Source organism: Alexandromys fortis, unplaced genomic scaffold (assembly GCF_014885135.2).
Source record: "Alexandromys fortis isolate MF-2015 unplaced genomic scaffold, M_Fortis_MF-2015_v1.1 scaffold_10, whole genome shotgun sequence".
Taxonomy (NCBI): Eukaryota; Metazoa; Chordata; class Mammalia; order Rodentia; family Cricetidae; genus Alexandromys; species Alexandromys fortis.
In genome coordinates this window covers 9856569-9876615 of record NW_026067895.1, presented here as the reverse complement: position 1 = coordinate 9876615, position 20047 = coordinate 9856569, and the positions used below count along the sequence as shown (strand labels likewise).

The window sequence follows — 20047 nt, the reverse complement described above, 5'->3', positions numbered from 1 at the left end:
AGAGGGAGAGCAGACTTCACATTGACACTCCCTTTTTCTAAACTTAAAAATATCTAAAGCAAAAGTCGTAAGATGCTGATGCTCACAACTATTCACTCACAGCCATAGGACTCTCAAATATTTGCAAATTTACAAAATTATCTCTGTTTTCTATACTTCTGAAGACTTTGGAAAAAATAAAGCACATCCTCTCATACCACAGAGCTTGTTTTTAAGATGCAGTGTTCACTGATCTCTGCAAGGATTTCTAAAAAGGATTTCCAAAAATGTTTTGGGTAATGCTACTGAGCATCCCCAGGGGCATGAACCCAAGGCTGGCCCTTCTGCAGGCACAGCATGGCCAGACTACAGGCCAGAAGGCAAGAGAGGCTCCTCCCTTTCTGGTTCTTAATCTCCGTTAGTATCCTTGATCCTTGAAGGCAAGACCCATGAGTCACTTTTCTTTGTATTTTCAGAGTCTTGCACAGAACTCAAGATATGATGCTCGACAGATGGAGTGAGTGAGTTAAGGCCCGAGTGAATGCATGAAACATCAAACTCCTTGGCTTAGGATCACAAGCCTACTCACTAAAAAATGTTTTCAAACAATATATTTTGATCATGTTTTTCTCCTCTCCTGGTTCCTCCCAGATCTTCCCCACCTCCCTGCCCACTCAACTTTATGTTCTTCTCTATTTCCAAAAAAAAAAAAAAAAGAAGCCAAAACAAAAGACAAGAAACACAACCATCACCATCACCGCCCCCCACAAACATATAAAAACAAACAAGGAAAAGACAAAAAAAAAAGTCAAAACAAAGCAGAATGAAACAAAACATTTTATGTCAGCCAACTACCCCTGGGCATGGGCGCTGCCCTGATGTGTAGCTGATGTACTTAATGAGACTCCACTGATTTTCTCTCTGCCTGCAGGTATCACTTGCAGATATCTTCCTGGATGGGGGTGAGAGCCCACGCCCACTTTCCCCTCTCAGTGCTAAGACCCCATCCAGTTTGATCCTGTGCAGGTCTTGCACATGTTCTTACAATCTCTGGATGTGCTTATGTGCACCTGCCCCTTGTGTCTGGAAAACGTTGCTTCTTTGAAGACATCTACCACCTTTGGCTCCTAAATTTTCCAGCCTCCTATTCCTCTTGGATCCTTGAGAGGAGGAATTTGATGAAGATACTCTGTTTAGTACTAAGTGTTTCAAAGTCTCTCCCCCTGTATACATTGCTGTATTAATTCCCATATGATGGGGGGTGAGTGAGACACTGTTCTATGGGTATAGAAATACATCATTAGGAGTCATTTTATTGCTGTGTTCCTTTAGCATAATAATAGAAGTAGGTTTTCCCCTAGAACTGTGACTTTCTGGCTGCTTATCTAGTCTCAGGTTCTTACCTAGTCTCAGGCTCTTAGCAGTGTCGAGCATAGGTTCCATTTCATGGAGAAGGAGTTTCCATGAATCTAACTTTCCTAATTGGAATTCCTAAATTAAGAAATTCCATAATGTCCTAAATCCAATTTAAAAATAAATGATGTGTTACTCCCATAACATTCGTGCCACTACTGAACCAGTGTATCTTGCACGCAGGACACCATAGTAGGTCACAGGATTTGTAGCTGGGAAATATTGATGTTACCTTTCTCCTCCAGTAGTGTGCTGAGTAGCTTTCCGCACCATGAACACTCGTCAGCAGGGATGAAGCTTCTTGTTAGGCAGCAGCCCAACTTTTTCGTGTCTGATAACATGTAAGTGTTCTCCAGCAATACAGCCTTAACATCAAGTTGTGGAGAACAACCCATAGCCTTGGCGATAGGATATGACGTTTGAGGTTTCCGTGGAGCCTCTTTGACCAACAACTCAAAAAGATTTAACCCATTCCTGGCACTGGAGATTTTACTTGGTGGCATAAAATGTCGAATTGTTTTTCCTATTATTTGATGACTCCATTCAAATCTTTCATATATGCATATATTTTAGGAAGCTTCTATAGTAGTAGGTTTCTATATGGATTTTGAAACGGCTTCTAGTGTTAGCTGTCCCTCCCCAGATCCTTTACCTTTCTCTCCCATTCCCCCTCCTGACTTAATCCTTCTGTTCTAGTTTCTAAGCTGTCTCTCCATAACAATACAGTCTACTCTCCTTTCCTTGGGAGATCTCCTCCTCCCAGCTAGTCCCTTACTAGGCACTTAACCTCTGTGGTTATCTGATAGCTTAAAAGATAAATCTACATGTAAAAGAAAACATACAATATTTGTCCTTTGGGGTCTGGGTCACCTTACTAAGGATAGTTTTTTTTTTTCTAGCTCCATCCATTTACCTACAAATTTCTTTTCTTTTCTTTTTTTTTTTTTTTCAAGGGAGGCTTACCTAGCCATCTGGCAATTGTATTTTTTAATTTTTTTTTGTTTATTTTATTTTTTTTAGTTGTTGCAAAAAAAATTTTCCGCCTCCTCCCCGTTTCCCATTTCCCTCCTCCTCCTCACACACATCGCCCCTTCCCCCCACTCCCCTACCCCTCTCCCCCTCCCACCCACTCCATTCCCCCTCCCTCTCAAGAATGAAGAGCCTACAAATTTCATTTTTAACTGCCGACTAATAGTTCATTGTATAAATGTACCACATTTTCATTATCCACTCATCAACCTATGGATATCTATGCTGTCTCCAGTTTCTGCCTATTGTGAATAGAGCTGCAATGAACATGGATGAACAAGTCTCTTTGCAGCAGAATGTGGAGTTCTTTGGGTATAAGCCCTAGAGTGGTTTATTGGATCTTGAAGTAGATCGATTTCTAGCTTCCTGGGGAAACACCACATTGATTTCCATAATGGTTGCATAAGTTTGTACAATGAATAAGTGTTCTCCTTCCCCAATTCTTCCCAGCATCTGCTATTATTTATTTTATTGATCTTGGCCATTCTGACTGAAGTAAGGTAAACTTCAAAATAGTTATAATTTACATTTTTCTGATGGCTAAGGTGTTGAACATTTCTGTATTTCTCAGTCATTTTTATTTCCTCTTTTGAGAACTCTGCTTAGTTTTGAATCCAATTTTTAATTGGGTCATTTATTTGCCTTTTTTTGTTTTGCTTTGTTTTTGTTTGATTGTTCTGGTTCTTTTTTTTTAAATATTTATTTATTATTTATTATGTATACAATAGTCTATCTGTGTGTATGCCGAAGGCCAGAAGAGGGCACCAGACCTTATTACAGATGGTTGTGAGCCACCATGTGGTTGCTGGGAATTGAACTCAGGACCTTTGGAAAAGCAGGCAATGCTCTTAACCACTGAGCCATCTCTCCAGCCCCTGTTTTGGTTCTTTATGTATTCTAGATTCTAGCCCTCTATCAGCTGTATAATTGGTAAAGATCTTTCTTCGTCTCTCCACCCTGCCCTAATGATGATGTCCTTTGTTGTATAAAAGCTTTTCAGCTTCACGACCTGCAACATTTGTTGAGGATGCTGTATTTTTTTTTTCTCCAGTGTGTACTTTTGGCTTCTTTGTCAAAAAATCAGGTGTCAGCAGGTTTATGGACTTTTGTCTGGGTCTTCCATTTGATTCCACTGACCAACGTATCTGTGTTTATGCAACACCATGCTGTTTTTTATGGCATCTCTGTAATACAATTGGAAATCTAGGAGGTAATATCTCCAGCAGTTCTTAATTTGTTCAGGATTATTTTAGCTATCTTGTTTTTTTGTTTGTTTGTTTCCATATGAAGTTGAAAATTGTTTTTCTGTTGTTTTCAGTTTCTGTGAAAAACTATCTTGTACTTTTGATGGAGATTGCATAGAATCAGCTTTTAATAGATGGCTGTTTTATATTAATCATACCATGAGCATGGGAGATCTTTCCATCTTCTAGTGCCTTCTTCAATTTCTTTCTTCAGTTATTCAACTTTTAAAAAAGTTTTAATTTCCTTCTTGGTTTCCATTTTTCACTCAGTAGTGAATCTGTTGTTTGGTTTTCACAAGTTTGTTTATTTTTCTACTATTTCTGTTTTTGTTAATATCCAGCCTCAATCTGTGCTGGTCAAACAGGCTATAGGATGCTATCTCAATTTTCTTATATTTGTTGAATATAAGAAACTTATATTTGTGTCCAAGTATGTAATCCAATTTTGAGAAAGTCCCATGAGCTGCTAAGAAGAAAGTATGTTCTTTGTGCTTGTGTGAGATGTTCTATATATTATCTGCTAGGTCCATTTGATTGGTGACATTCTTAAACTCCAGTATTTCTGTTTAGTGTTTGCCTGGATGACCTGTCTGTCAGAAGAGCTAGGCACTGAAGTCATCCATTACCATTGTTTGAGGGTCAATATGTGATTTTAGCTGTGGTACTATGTCTTTTGTGAAGTTGGGTGTCTTTATGTTGGTGCATAATCCTCTTGGTAGATTTCTCCTTCGATGAGTATGTAGTGGCCTTCCCTAGTTCTTCTGATTAGTTTTTACTTGGTCTGTGTTACCAGATATTAGAATAGCTATACATGCTTGCTTCATGGGTCCATTTTCTTAGAATATTTCCCATCCTCTTACCCTGAGATAATGTATATCCTTCACGGTACAGTGGTGTTTCTTAGATGCAGCAAAAGATGAATCCTGTTTTCTAATCAAGTCTGTTGTTTGTGTCTTTTTACTGGGAAATTGGGAACATTAATACTGAGAGTTAAGAAGGAGCAGCTCTTACTTTTTCCTGTTATTTTGCTGCCATGGTGTGGGTCCCTCCTTTTTATTTCTTGTCTGAGGTTACTTATTTCTGTGTTTTCTTGAATGTGGTTAACCTCTCAAGCTAAAATTTTCCTTCTAGTGCTTTCTATAGAGCTGAATTGGTAGAAATTGCTTAAATTTGGATTGTATCATGGTATGTTTTTTTTCTTTCTCTCTCCTTCTATTATGACTGACTGTTTTGATGGGTATGTCAGTCTGCGCTGCCATCTGTGATCTCTTAGAGCTTGTAGAATATCCATCCAAGCCCTTCTGGTTTTTAGAGTCTCCACTGAGAAGTCAGGTGTTATTCTAATACGGCAGCCTTTATATGTTAATTGGTCTTTTTCCCTTGTAGCTTTACCTATCCTCTTTGTTCTATACATTTAGTATTTGGTTTATTATGCATCATGGGGAATTTCTTTCCTGGTCCTGTCTATCTGGTGTTCCGCACACTTGTACCTTGTTGGGGACCTCCTTCTTTAGATTAGGGAAATTTTCTTCTATGATTTTGTTAAAAGTATTTACTATGCCATTGACCCAGGCTTCTTCTTCCTCTACATTTATTAATTGTAGATTTGGTCTTTCCATAGTGTCCCAGGTTTCCCGACTGGTTTGTGCCTGGAGTATTTTTAGATCTAACATTTTTTTCTCTGACTGTGGTATCCCTTTCTTCTGTGCTGTCCTCAAGACCTGAAATTCTCACTTCCATTTTTTTTTTTTTTTTTTTTTGGTTTTTCGAGACAGGGTTTCTCTGTGGCTTTGGTGCCTGTCCTGGAACTAGCTCTTGTAGACCAGGCTGGCCTCGAACTCCCAGAGATCCGCCTGCCTCTGCCTCCCGAGTGCTGGGATTAAAGGCGTGCGCCACCACCGCCCGGCTCATTTCCATTTCTTATAACACATCTCTTGAACAACTGTTTGTGTTTTTCACAGTCTTCATTAAGGCATTTGTTCACACCCTCTTTAAGTTTCTAGCACATTCAAAATTGCTACTTTGAAGCCCTTGCCTTGTGCTTTGGCTAGGTAGCATTTCTCAGGGCTTATTGCAGTGGGATCACTGGTTTCTGGAGGAGGCGTGTTGTCTGGGCTGTTCGTGTTTGTGTTTTTGGCTGGGCTCTAGGCATCTGGAGTTATGATGTCTGAGGTGGTTTTGGTGTACATATCTGGCCGTGTCTATGTTGGAATGATGTTCTGTTCTTTGGTTAGTGTTGCCTGGTAGAAGAGAGTGCTTCTGCAAGTCAGTCAGCAACTGAATGAATGGAAATGGGCTAGGCAGGACTGAAAGGGGCAGCAAGGAAGAGCTAGGGGTCCAGGTTTTGCACCGAGAGAGCATCCCTATGGAGTGGACGGTAGGTGGGGGCAAAGGCTCTGGCAGGCAGACTGTAGTGAAGCTAAGAGTCAGTCTAGAGAGATTGGAATGGAGGATGGGAAGTATAAAAAAAGTCTTAGACCATGTGACCACTAAGGGGTCCCTGGCAGAAAGCATTCTGCTAGGGGAACCCTTGGTCTTCAGCAAGAGCCTAATTTTCTTTTCTAAATCAAGAGATAAGAGAAAGATGGCTCAGCTGGCAAAAGCCTTTGCTGGCACATCTGACAACTTGGTGATTCCCCAGAACCCAAATGGTGATCCTCTGATCTCCACACATGTGCCATGGCACTAGAGTGCCCACACACATATGCACAAAGGCACAAAAAAAATAGAGATATAAATGTAAAATACAGAGAGAGAAGAGGGGAGAATGGACGGGAATGGAAAAGGGGATCTGGGAAGATGGTTCAGTGAGTTGCCGTGAAAGGGTGAGAAGGGGGATTCAGACAGCCAGAACCCAGGTAGTGGCTAGGTAGGTACCGAGGCCTTCCCATAATACCAATGTGTGGACGGCAGAGACATGGATTCACTCCCTAAAGCAAGGTGGCTAGCCAGGTCAGCCAAAATGGCAAGTACAGAGTTCAGTGAGAGACCTTTAAGACACTGAGAAAAAGTAACAAAGGAAGGTTGACATCTGATGTCAACACACACCTACATGCTCCTCACACACACATACATACACATGTACCTCCACACATGTGAACACATGTGTGTATGGTTATACACACAAACATGCAAAAGCAAAAAGAGAGAGAGAGAGAGAGAAAGAGACAGAGAGAGATGAAGGAAGAGGTTGTGGTTGATTTCTGTTCTGTATTTCTTCATCTAGTTGTAGTTTCCCTTTGTTAAGTTTTGGCCTTTATTGTGAGAGAACAATGAAAGAGGAAGCCAGGAAGCTTTAAGAGGTTTGTAAGTAGCCAGGCAGTGGGGGTGCACACCTTCAGTCCCAGCACTAGAAAGGTAGAAGCAGGTGGATCTCTGTGAGCTCAAGGCCAGTCTGGTCTACAGAGTGAGTTCCAGGACAGTTTCCAAAGCTGCACAGAGAAATCCTGTCTCAAAAATCAAATTTAAAAAAAAAAAGAGTTTTTGTTTGTTTGTTGTTGTTGTTTATTTTTATTTTTTCTAAGTCTTCTGGAAAAGGAACACAAAAAGCATAAAAAAAATCTCAACATTCCCTATCCTCTTATCCCAGAAAAACATATTTTATTTAAAATGCTTGGCATTTATGCAGTCAAAGGGGGTACTGATGGAATTAACTGTTAAGCAAAGTAAAACAACAATAACAACCAAAAGAAAAAAGACCTCAAAACAAAAAATACTACCTATAATTCAAGGCCTGGTAATTATCGTTTGTGGCAAAACCAATAAAGAAGTTGTCAGACTAGCCTGCTAGCTGCACCATTCACCTAGTTATCCTAGGAGTACAGTGGAAGGAAGGAAAAAAGGTCAAGTTAGTGGCCAGCATCTTGGGTTGCACTTTAAGCAAAAGGGAGCAATGTACGACTGTGTTTAATCTCTTAAAAACAAACTAACAAAAGTTACTGCAGAGGTTACTCAGTGATCCAGGAGAGTAACTGAACAGGAGGTTGGAAACATTCAGGCAGGGAGTCAAAACTAACAAAGAAACACTTAAAAGAATGATAAACCCTTGGTTGGAGGCAGGGTGGGCGGAAGGCAGGAAAAGAAGCATTTTCTAGGTCAAGAGCTAAAGCTGGGGGACGGCTCAGTGAGTAAGGTCAGGAAGACCTGAGTTTGGATGCCATCACCCACATAAAAAGCTTGGCATGATCACATGATCCTGTAACCCCAGCTCTCGACAGCCAGCCTAACCAAAAGCCAAGAATATACCCAATGTCCTTCTGACTTCTGCATGAATATATGGGCACACAGACTGACATATACTGCATACATGCATACATTTACATAAAAAACAAACTTGTTTTTTTTTAAAGCAAGCAATTCTACTACTAGAAATGTATATGGAGGTATTTGCAGAAGCGCAGGGAATATGCTTTAGACTGTTCTATCAAACTCTCCACTATTTTGCAAAAAAATGAAAATTATCTTAATGCCCAATAATAGCTACTTCAGTAAATCATAACACACTTACATTATTTATAATATAGGCCTATAATAATTGATATGGAGAGTTCTTTACACGTATTAAACTTAAAAATTATAACGTAGCATGCACAAGATGATTTGGGTTTTGTAAAAATTAGGAGGAAGTGTATCCAACTGTTAAGAACCATTCATTTATGCGTGGTTAAAATGTGGGTATCTTTTTTTTCCTTTTGACTTCGCTATTTTTTTTTTTACTGTGCTTCTGCTTTAGATGTTTTTTAAATTCTACAAGGGAATGGGGGAATATGGGTTAGGGAGATGGCTCAGCAGGCAAAAGCATGTGCTTGTACAAGGCTGATAATCTGTGTTCAGTAAAATGCCTGCCACCCAAGGAAAAAGCCAGATATAGCAATGTACATCTGTAATTCCAGCATTCTCTGTGGCAATGTGGGAGGAGGAGACAGGAGAAATTATTAAAACCAGCTAGCCTAGAGTACCCTCTGGCAGAAATAAGGGACACCCTGCCTTAGTAAGGAGGCAGATGAGAACCTCTCTGCCTGGCAGCACTGCCTATCTCTCCCCTGCCTAGCTATTGGCCATTCGGCTCTTTATTAGACCAATCAGGTATTTTAGGCAGGCAAAGTAACACAGCTTCACAGAGTTAAACAAATACAACATAAAAGAAAGCAACATGTCTTTGTATCATTAAACTAATATTTCACAGCATAAATGAAGGTAACACATCTTAAAATAATACACCACAACAAGAAACAACTCCCAAAAGTTGTCCTCTGATCTACACACACACACACACACACACATACACACACACAGTGTCTTCTGTTCTGTTTGCAGTTTCCGTTCTCCTTTCTGCTCTCTCAGGTAATTACTTCATGGAGTTGCATTTGTTGCATTTGGTTCCAAACATACATACATGCATGCATGCACACATGTATTGCTATCTGCAATGATGAACCTCAATTAAAAGAATGGAAGCTGGGTCTGGTGGTGTACGCTTTTAATCTAAGCACTTGTGTGGATGAAGTATAAGGATCATCATGAGTTTGAGGCCAACCTGGGCTATATAGCAATCTGACCAGTAATAATAAGCTTGGATGCTTGTAGGATCAGGAATAGCACATTTCTGTTGCTTTAACCTTTAATAAAATTGCCCAAAATATTAAGTATCTAATTGTTTGCCACTTAAAGGACCCAAGTGGCCCTACTTAAGAGTTCTCCAACAAGGAGACCAGTGGAGTGACCTCTACCTTTTCATGCCCTTGTGTGTTCGTGATGTCATCCCATACCCTCTCTAGCTCTGTGAGGAGAGCTGAGACAGGAGACCTGGTCTCTGAGCTCTCCCTCTCCCCGGGGAGCCATATGATGCCGTGTTTCCACTACGTGGGCCCACAAGGCTGTGAACTCACAAATGTATGTGAAGGCTTTCCGCTAGACAGGTATTTGCTTTTCACCACTGAGGTGTCTCTCTAGCCCCAAGTGGTTGTTTTTCTTTAAACTTTATTTTATTGATTCTTATTGTATATACGTATGTCTGTGTGAAGGGGTGCAGGCGTGACCACCAGAGGACAACATTATAGGGTCAGTCCTTTCTTCCACCTCCATGTGGCTTCTAGACATCAAACACAAGTCACCAGGCTTGTACAGCAAGACCCTTGATTACTGAGCCATCTCCCCATCTCTTCTTTTTTGTTCGTTCTTTCTTTCTTCCTTTCTTTCTTTCTTTCTTTCTTTCTTTCTTTCTTTCTTTCTTTCTGTCTTCTTCTCTCCTTCAGTACTGGACTTGGTACATGCTGGACAAGTGTTCTGCCATTGAGCCATACCCCAGCCCTCTTTTTACATTCTGAGACCAGGTCTAAGTTTCGGAGTCTGCATTTGATCCTGTAACCCCTCTGCCTCAGCTTTCTAAGTAGTTTGAATTACAGCTTGGTATCTTGGGGTTGTTCTTGAATGATACCTTTATGTGACTTTATTCCTTTATTGTACCTGGTTTTATCTTCCAGAAAAGTATCCTAATGACTGGTATGATATTATTATCATGGGTATATGCTGTGTGTGTATGGATGTGGGTGCATGTGGTATGGTGAATGTAGAGATCAGAGAACCTTGGAGAATCAGTTCTGTCTTTCTTTCCATCAAGGGCAGGTCTCTAGATAGTCTGACAGGTGTTTGTGCCAGCTAGGCCATCCGACTGGCATGTCTTTCTCTTTTTAAGAAAATTTAAAATTTTTATTGTTTTATTTCCATTTTTATTTACAAATAATAACTACTTATTTATTGAGTATAGTATGATACCTCAATATGTGTACTTCTTTATCAAACCAAATCAATAATAAATATTTTCAACTGCTATCATTTCTTTATTATAATTTTATTTGTGAGATTTCACACATGCATACAATAAAATATGATCACACCTACCCTTTTCCCTCCTCCAACTCCCCTTATAGTCTCTCAACATGTCCCCCTCCCAACTTCACATCTTGTTTTTTCTTTTGCAGTCACACTAAGTCCAATTAGTGCAGCTCACGTGGACATGAGTGTGGGGCTTCCCACTGGTCCTTCAAATAAGAATGATTCTCCCTGCTCCAGTAGCTAGCAGCAGCCACCAGCTCCTCATAGGGGGTGGCAACTTGGGAGCGTCTCCCTCACCAGTGCTGGAATTTTGGTTGTCTGACACGATGCTGAGTAAATAGTAAATATTGTTACTTCTTTATTTTAAAACAAACCCAAGACACACAAGATCATTGTGTGGTGAGTAGGAGGTCAGGATACTGGAGACAGACTGAATGCAAATCCCGGCTCTGACCTCAGTCAGCAGTGTGAGATGGGAATTTAAATAACTTGTCTGAGTTCTCTTTCCCCATTTGTAAATGAAGAAAGTAATTGTTCCTAATTCATATTAGTGGGTGAGTTATGATAGAAACATTTAGGTCCGTATCCACCACCGCCACGTAGTAAGTGTGGTCGTTTGAATGAGAAACTGTTCCCCACAAGCGTAGGCATTTGAACTTGATCCCTTGCTGGCAGATCTGTTCAGGGAAGGGGTGTAAACTTGATGGGACGAAGCATGCTTTGAAAGTTTAAGCCTTGTCCCGCTTCCAGTTTGCTGTTTCTGGTTCGTGTTTGCAGCAGAGGATGCGACCTCTTGGCTTCCTGCTCTGATCGCTTGCAGCCATGCTGCCCCACCCCCACCGACTCCATTATGGACTCTCCTTCTGGAAGCATAAGCCAAATCAAATTCTTCCTTTGTAAGTTGCTTTCGGTCATGGTATTTTATCACAGCAACAGAAATTAACTAATACAGTAAGAACTATAAAAGTCCTATCTTCTATTTCGTTCAATCCTGGGTGTACTAATAACCCCCAACAGTTTATATATTTTCTTTCTTTACCCAAAGTTCTTATTTTACTTTACCATCTGATCAAGTTCTGCATCTATTCTGTGTTTGAAAGAAACAAGTGATAAGGGATAATGGTTGGTGGTAAAACACTCACCTAGCATGCATAAGGCTCTAGGATTAATACCCAACACTGCATAAAAGGATAAAGAAATGAAGGTATTGCTTAATGAATTTTTACAGTCTTACTAATAATTTCTGGCACCTACAAAGGCAGAAAACATCCAGTAATCAAAGAGGTCATTAACAAGGGAATGCTCCCTAAAGAACTATGATACATTCAATACAGCAGTTCCAGTTCCTAAAACCCCAAACACAGCATGATTGTGACAACCTAATGCAGATCTTGTCTCTCTTCTGCATGACAATCAGGGAAAAACTAAACCCAAGACAAATGCATATTGTTCACCAGGAAGTTAACTTTACTCTTGCCACTCAGAACAATTCAGTGGGAGTTCTGTGCTCTATGGCTCTAAGCTACAGGCTCTGGAGAAATGTCGCAGTCTACACAACAATATACAACATCATACACAACAAGGGCCACGGTCGCACGGGCCGCTCCCGGCACGCCCTATCTCCAGGTTTCCAGCACTCGAATCTGGGCTTGTGAGAGCATGAGAGAGCCAGACAACCATGGGGAGACAACTGCTGGCAGCCTTCTCAACTTCCTCTGGCTTTGGCCCTGGCCCTGCGCTGGGCAATGCTGCCTGCAGGAAGCCACAGAAATTTGAACGCAGTGGGGAGCATTTTTCACAGACTAAGAGACCGCTCATGCCTTGGTGAAGCTGAGGCACAGAGCCGAGCTCCTTGCAGTTACAATTTTTAGTGTGTCAAATTGCATCGACAGAAAGAACAGTGACAAAGAACCTGACAAATACGGAGTATCATCGTAAAATAAAAAGGTGAAAATAGGAACTTGTACTAAAAGTCCTAATGGCCGTATTTCAACACAATCTTACTCCTGGAATTTGACCTATTTTTAAAAACTGATAGACACGTGTAAAGTCAAAGATTATTTTTTCCATGTTCCACACCACAAACCATCACATTGTTTACATACTCTGCACTACTCAGAAACGGAATTACTGAACGCTGTTACTGAAATGATTTTTAAAAGTTAATTCTTTGCTTTTAAAGGGAATTCTCATACCACGTGGGTCAAAACAGCGCAGACTTAGCAAAGAGTGCTGTCCTAAGCAAGCTGCAGTCCTGACGGCCACGGGTGACAGCAGGGCCTTTAAGAAATGACATGGCCTTGTGCAACCTACATCTCCAGCTGACTTTCCCCCCTCTATTCTCGTTTCATTTCCCTCTCCACGGTAAAATATCGCCAGCTTAGGGGGAGGAAAGGGTTTACTTGGTTTACAATGTCAGGTCACAGCCCATCATTTTGGGGAAGTCAAGGCAGGAACTCAAGCAGCTAATCATACCCCACGACCAAGCACAAAAGGGGCATAGACACACTCTGGCTTGCTTAAGTCAGCTGTCTGCACTGTAATGCAACCAGGAAATGAACTGCCCACACCAGCTAGGTCTTCCTCCATCAAATAACAATAGAGAATCTAACCCAGCCATGCCCACAGGCAAAACCGATGGAGAGAGCCATCATTTAGACTGCTTCCCAGGTGATTTTGGATCGTGTCAAGCTGGCAAAGCTAAACACGTCTGTACCAGATGACTTGGGTGTCCTAAGGTTTTGTGATAACATCTGAAACACAGGGTGTGATCTTTAAGTGGTGGGTTTTAATGTTATATTACCACTAGGCACATTCTTATTAATCCACCCTTCTGAAAGTTATCCCTGCCAAGCTCTTAGAGTAATTCTTGCACCCAATATACAGAATGGTATAAAGGGTTTAAAGAAAACTCACGGAACAGAAAAACGCAATTTATCTTCTCTCCGGAAGATTAGAAAATATCTTACATTTTACTTTCCTGGGTGGGCACTTCTTGGCCAGATTAGAACAAACATTCTGTTCCATTGAGTATGTCTGAGGTTCTTGGCACAGTACAGGATGTGTGAGAGAAGTCAACCCCAGGAAAGCTCCAGGGGGCATTAGCATCCCCATACCCACCCCTAAATGATCTCTGCCTAGAAAATACTCCAGCTTCAGCTTTCCTTATTTTTCTTCTTTGACTCTTGGAAATGGCGACATTAAAGATGACAATGCCCCATGAAGCTAGCGACACCGTGGAGCTAACAGTGACTTAGCATTTACTCCGAGCCAGGCGTTTTAAGTACTCTGTCCCCTCTCTGCTTCTTCACTCAATTCCCCTCACAGGCAGAAGTGGGAGAGTCTATGGTCAGAAATCAGCATTATTCCCATTTATACAAAAGCCAGATATGGCTCTTTTTTTCAACCCCAGCAATTGGGAAGCAGAAGCAGGAGAACTTCTTGGAGTTCAAAGCCAATTTGGGCTACAAAGTGAGACCTTGCAGAGACAGAGAGAAGGGGGAGGGGCCGAAGTTCAGAAAAATTTTAAATGTGTACGCCCAACGTTATATAGTTAGTTTGCAATGAGCAGCCCCTTTGTGAGCAAATTTAATTGTACCCTGGCTTTTGGTTTTTCTAACACTGTTTTGTTTGGGTGGTTGTTTTTGTTTTGTTGTTTGTTTGTTTGTTTGTTGCAAGATCTCTATATGAAGCCTAGAGTGGCATTCAATTTGTGATCTTCTTGTTTCAGCCTCCTGAGGGCTGGGATTATAGGCAAGAACACCACATCTGGCTCAAGTCCTTAATTCTTTTGTTTGTTTTTGTTTCATTGAGACTGGGTTTCTCTGGAGCTTTGGAGCCTGTCCTGGAACTAGCTCTTGTAGAGCCAGGCTGGCCCCGAACTCATAGAGATCCGCCTGCCTCTGCCTCTTGAGTGCTGGGATTAAAGGTGTGCACCACCACCGCCAGGCTCAAATCCTTTATTCTTAACCCTTGGGTTACACCAACCCCGTAACTCCTTGTAAGATTGCCTGCAGGGTTAATTTAGGCCTGGGTCACTCGCTTTAGATCAGTATCACCCCACCTGAATCCTCTCATCTTCCTGCCCTTGTTCCTACTTCCTGACATTTCTTTCTCAGGACAGGGACAAGAGAAGCAGCTAAACCACCATGACATCCACCAAAAACTCCTATGCATAGCCCTTACTACTCCACAACAGCCATGAAACCCCCGATTCAGAAAATAAGTTCCCGCAGGAAGACTATCTGATATGATTTATGGCTTTAGACTAGCACCCTTTAGCCTGCAACATTTGTATATAGTCCACATTAATAATTAAACTAATTTGACAGAAGAAACAGTGACGTCAGAGAAATAATTTGCTCACAACTACACAGCGCAGCACCATAGGCCCTCTGACGTCCTTAACAGAGCACTATTCAAGGATGGTGATACCTAGTGGCTCAAGCTTTACTCTCTAGCAGTCCGGAGATGAATTTACTGTGGATCAACTTCCCAACAAGCTCAATCAAAAAACACAAAAACAAAACAAACTGGCAATCCTCCAGAGGGCTGCCCTTCACAGTGGAGGTCCACGTTATCTTTCAACCAGGCAGTCTAGATTTCCCAGGTCAAGGCAAAAATGCCCCCGAATGCATGTCAGCAGTTTTCAGGGGAGGAAGCGCTGCCGCTCAAGTCTACTGAGAACTCTGAGCAATCAACACATAGAGATGTCGTCTGGGCAACTCCAATTATAAAGTGGCTGGAGTGCTATAGATCTTTAAATGTCAGCTACGGCTCGTCTCTTTTTTGCTCATTTAAATGAAGAATTTTAAAAATCACTTTTTCCACTTCATTCCTGGCTCCCTTTGGACCAAGGAATAAAAATAGCGATGTCATCAGGAGCCAAGATCCTTTCTAGAAAGGGAGGGGAGGTTGAGAGAGCCCTAACCCTGGCACAGACAAACAGATCTGCTTCAAAGCAAAGCTGATTTCAGCCACTTCGCTCCTCTCCCCTTTTCCAACCTGGAAGGAAGGCACAATTTGTAAGACAAGTCCCGGCGCGCGGCACCACACAGGCACACTCGGCGCGCACTATGCTCTCCGGTCCCGCCACCTGTCAGACCGGCGAGGACGCTCGAACCACGCGGGGTTGGGGAGGTGGCGCGAGAGGCTGCTCGGTGAAGCGGCACGGGTGACGGAGGACACCGAGGACGCGGCTGAGTCCCCGCGCGCCCCGCCGCGGACTCGTCTTACCTGTTGATCTTGAGCGCGAAGGCGCGGCGCTCGGCGCTCGGCAGCGTGGCCATGGCGCGCGCGCGACTCGCCGGCCTCGGGACTCTCGGGGATGCGGGGGGACGGGACCCGAACGCACAGCCGCTGCTGCAGCGCCCGTCGCGCCCGCCGCCAGCCTCATCTGTCAGCCGCGCCGGGAAACTTCCGCCTTTCCACCTTGGCGGCGCAGCTCCCGGGGGAGGGCCCTGCACCGCCGCCCACAGCGCCGCCCGGCCTGGCACGCACCGAGCGCTCGGCGAGGGCGTGGACGGTCGCGGAACTGCGATCCGGATGCTCCGAGTCGCCGGCCGCAAGCGCGCGCTTCCCGCCGCTGACCCGGAGTGGAGAGGGACGCCGGCGGGCGAGCGGGGACCGCGAGCGCTGGCCGGAAACGCCGCCGGCGGCCGCAGCCGGGGGACAACTGGGGCAGCTGGGGCAGCGCACGCCTGGTCCAGCAGTCCCGGGCTCTGGAGGGGTCTCCAGGAAGGTTGACGCCATTCCCGGGAGACGACAGTTCGAAAACAACAACAACAACAAAATGGCAATCTCATGGGACACCAGTCAACTTTTCCAACCGAATGCGCACTATCATTCATGGAACACTTTATTATAATAGATCCGTCCCAGGAGTAAATATTGTGAGCTATATAATTTTTCTTTTTACGACCGGAGATAAAACTTTTTTTCTCTCCCGAGGAAACACTACACACAGCGTTGAAATTCATCCGTACCTCAAGTGAGGTTAGTTTCACTTGGAAAAACTTGACCAGCCCAGCCCCAGCATATGGGAGAAATCTGAGAGGGAGGAGGAGAAAAAAGTCCCAAAATATGAGGATGGAGAAGCATGTGCCAGTTACAAGTCATTCTCTTGGTCCAAGTTGTGCTGTGTGAACACTCTTTGTGTGTCTCTATTTGTCAACTTGCCTCAGAAAATACGAAAGGGGTGTATTTTGGGGTCAAAGCTGCAGTGTCTAGATATGAAAGCCACAAGCCATATATGGCTGTTGACCACTTGAATTTTTGGTTAGTCTGAAGTGAGATGGGTTGGAAAATAAATACACACTGAGCTTCCAAGACAGTACGGAAAAAAAAGATAAAAAATGTCTTAATAAATTTTTGTGTTCATTGCATGTTTAAAACGATCCTTTGGAATCTGTTAAGTAAAGAAAGCATTATTAAAGATAATTTTACTAGCTTGTTTTTCCCTGTATTAAATGTGACTTGAGTTAAGTAAATGTAAGAAATCCTTAGGCAGCTCACATCGGCACATTGCATTTTTACTGGACAGCACTGGTCTAATGCAACCTAAGTTGTAACCTAATGCCAAAATGTTTGTGGACTTTATTCTGTCTGCTCTTGGCACGTCCATATAGAACAAAAATAAACTTGTTTCTACACAAACACAAGTAAAACGGAACGAGACTATCTCAAATCTTCAGAATTTTCCATTAAGGAACCTTGTTTGAGATGGTCAGGAGAATACCATGAAATCCTATATCTTACTTCACGTTATACTATGTTCAACTTAGTTTTTGCTACCTAACTACGGAGATAAGACCATCATCACTGTCTATGTTATCAATTCATACTTAGTAACAACTCCACACTTCCTAATGGTCACTTAACTCATCAGGAATGTGTTATGAAATTAGCATAACCTTGTCTGTTCTTGTGTGCATTCGGAGTTCACCAGCAAACTCCAGACGCAGCCCATCCAACTGTCTTCCTTCTGCGTTCTCATTGCCGTTCTAGTTCCCTATCCTTAAGCTTCTCTCTTCTTTCCTCTGGGCAGAGCTAGCTCTGCAAGGCTTCCCTTCCTCATTTGCGGGCCTCTCTGTGCCTTCCTCTTTCTCTAGATAAGTGTGTCATTCAATTTTGTTTTTCCTTTTCACAAAAACCTCCCTCAAATTTCATGACCAACCAACCAAACATCAATTATCTTAAATTCTCATTTAGCTTTCCCCAAACTTTATTTTCCTTTAAGTTGCATCTTGCCTGTATTATTTAACAAGCAACTAAGTAACACTGGAACCAGGCACTGTTTAAACCAGGCACCCTTTATAAATTAACCATTAATTCATAACAACCAATAATTAATAACATTATCTCCACTCTACAACGGAGGAAATTGAGGATCAGATGGATTACAGTGACTTGTCCAAGATCACAGAGCAGTAAGGCCAGAGCCATTTCCAGTCCTAAAGTTCTGCCCGTCACCTTGACACTTCCGCTTAAAACGTCCATCTGAAAGCTCCACAAAACTAAATTGCTCTAACTCCCCTGTGCAACCGGATGCTAGCTGTCCCTCTGCAGTCCCGCGTTTCTGTTGTTGGCGGTACTTCCCAGGAACTTAAGTTTAAACTCTGGAGTTACGTAGTAGGAGAAAGCCTTCGGGTCAGGCTACGGCTTCAGCTTTAAGTTAACTATGATCCCAATGACACAACACCATCTATGGCCCAGTCTTTCGTCTTGGAAGACCATCACCGGCTTGTTGATCTCTGAATTACAAGAAGGTGTCCATTCTAGCTTTGTCCTCACCTTTACCTTGCATACCTAATCCTCTGCCCAGGGCTGCCAGGCATTCTTTCTAAACATACCAGTGTTCTCCCTGCTTCCATCCTGGCTCCCGAGATCATGTCAGGATGACCAAACTTGGAATGGCTTCCCTGCTTATTATAACCCCTTGCTTATTCTGGTTTGATTGGTCTCTGCCACTGGGCCAAGTCCCTGCCAACTACCCTTAGTGGTTTGTCAGCAGCCTCTGTGATCAAGTACATCCTCTCTCAGTGACTGCTAGGCCTGCCGTCAGTCAAAGCAGGGCAGATCTGTCACTCACCCCGAAAAGACAGTGTTCTTCCTTCTGGGGCTTCCCCTGTCTCTGTTGTTCATCCCATTCTCTTCCATCTTCAGTGTCTGAGACAAGTCTACACATCCCACACGAGGAAGAAGTTTTTACACTTTGCCAGAACTCTTTAATTGGCTAGGATGTCTATGTCACTGTCAATACACCAGCGCTGGTCTAAAGAGAAAACTGAGGCTGTTTTTACATCTCCTCCCTTCTTCCAAAAAAAACCACCTCCATAATCTTCCAAGGTGCCCCAGATTGTGCGCAGATGCCATCTTCCACAATGCTACCTGGCTCCTCTTCCAAGTTTGTTCTTCTCTGTCTACCTGACCTAGTGTACTATATGTACGTGTTGAAAGATTAAAAGAATCTGAATGAAATGAGAGTCTAGTTAGAGGATAGTAAAGTAAGAGGGGCAGTGTACTTTTCATGGTACACGGCAGGCCACCTGCAAAGAGAACACTGTGTTAGATATTTTGTTCATTTTTTAATTGATCACTCTTCATCCTGATAGTACATAAGTTCCACAAGTGTAGCAGATATTTGTGTTTGGCTCATGATTGAATCTCCAGTGCCCAGAACAAAGTCTCACACATAGTTGGTACTCAAGTGAGTAAGTGGATACACACATTCACTACATACAGGTTAAAATGAACCTGAGTAGAAGGGGCCAAGTTCCCCATGTCTTTCAGAAGGTAGCAAGATCAATATGTGTTGTTCTCTTGAGTATTTTGTCTTTTGATGGGTATTTCCGGCTCTGTCTTGTACTTATTTCAAACCAGCTGTTGTGGAATATTACTTTAGCTTTGTAAAGGTGTGTTACCTTTTGTTATGCTGCATTTGTTTAACTAGGTAAGAATGTGTTGTAATTGTTTTACCTTGCCTGCCCATTGGTCTAATTTAAAAAAAACCTGAATGACCGATAGTTAGGTAGTGGAGGGATAGGCAGGGCTGCCGGGCAAAGAGAATAAGTAGGAGGAGGAATTCAGGCTTAAGGAGAAAGGAAGAAGGGGAGAGAGCAAGGGAGAAAATGAGGGAGACGCCTGGGGCCAGCCAGTCGCAGAGGAAGTAGAAAAAGTAGGACATACAGAATGAAAGTAAGGTCCAAAAGCTCCGAGGCAAGATATAGATGAAGAGGAACAGATTAAAATGAGTTATAAGAGCTAGTGGGCCAAGCATAAGATAAGGTCGAACATTCATAACTAATACTAAGTCTCCATGTCATGATCGGGGGGGGGGGGCTGGCGATCTGAGAAAGCCTGTTAAAACCTGGACATAATATATTTTAGTGTTATCTGTATAAGACTTGGACTGGATCCAAATGTAGGTATTCTGCATCCAGGAATAGTCAAACTACATGATACTGCAATTATAAGGATTTTGGATTCCTTGAAAAAAAAAAAAACAACGCATGAATTTCCTCGTTGTCTACACTACTATTTCTCCAAAC

General features: G+C 42.6%; 1 protein-coding gene across 2 annotated transcripts in view; it reads right to left on the bottom strand.

Annotated features, from left to right (window-relative positions):
* Dock8 (dedicator of cytokinesis 8) overlaps positions 1-16822 on the bottom strand; it is a 184598-nt gene extending 167776 nt beyond the window's left edge. Inside the window, exon 1 of one of the 2 annotated variants that reach the window (XM_050157606.1) lies at positions 15735-16822. In XM_050157606.1, coding sequence (XP_050013563.1) covers positions 15735-16477 — 743 coding nt within the window. In that variant the 5' untranslated portion in view covers positions 16478-16822. The remainder of the gene's footprint in view (positions 1-15734) is intronic. The other variant, XM_050157613.1, reaches the window with a different exon arrangement.
* Positions 16823-20047: the final 3225 nt, after the last annotated feature.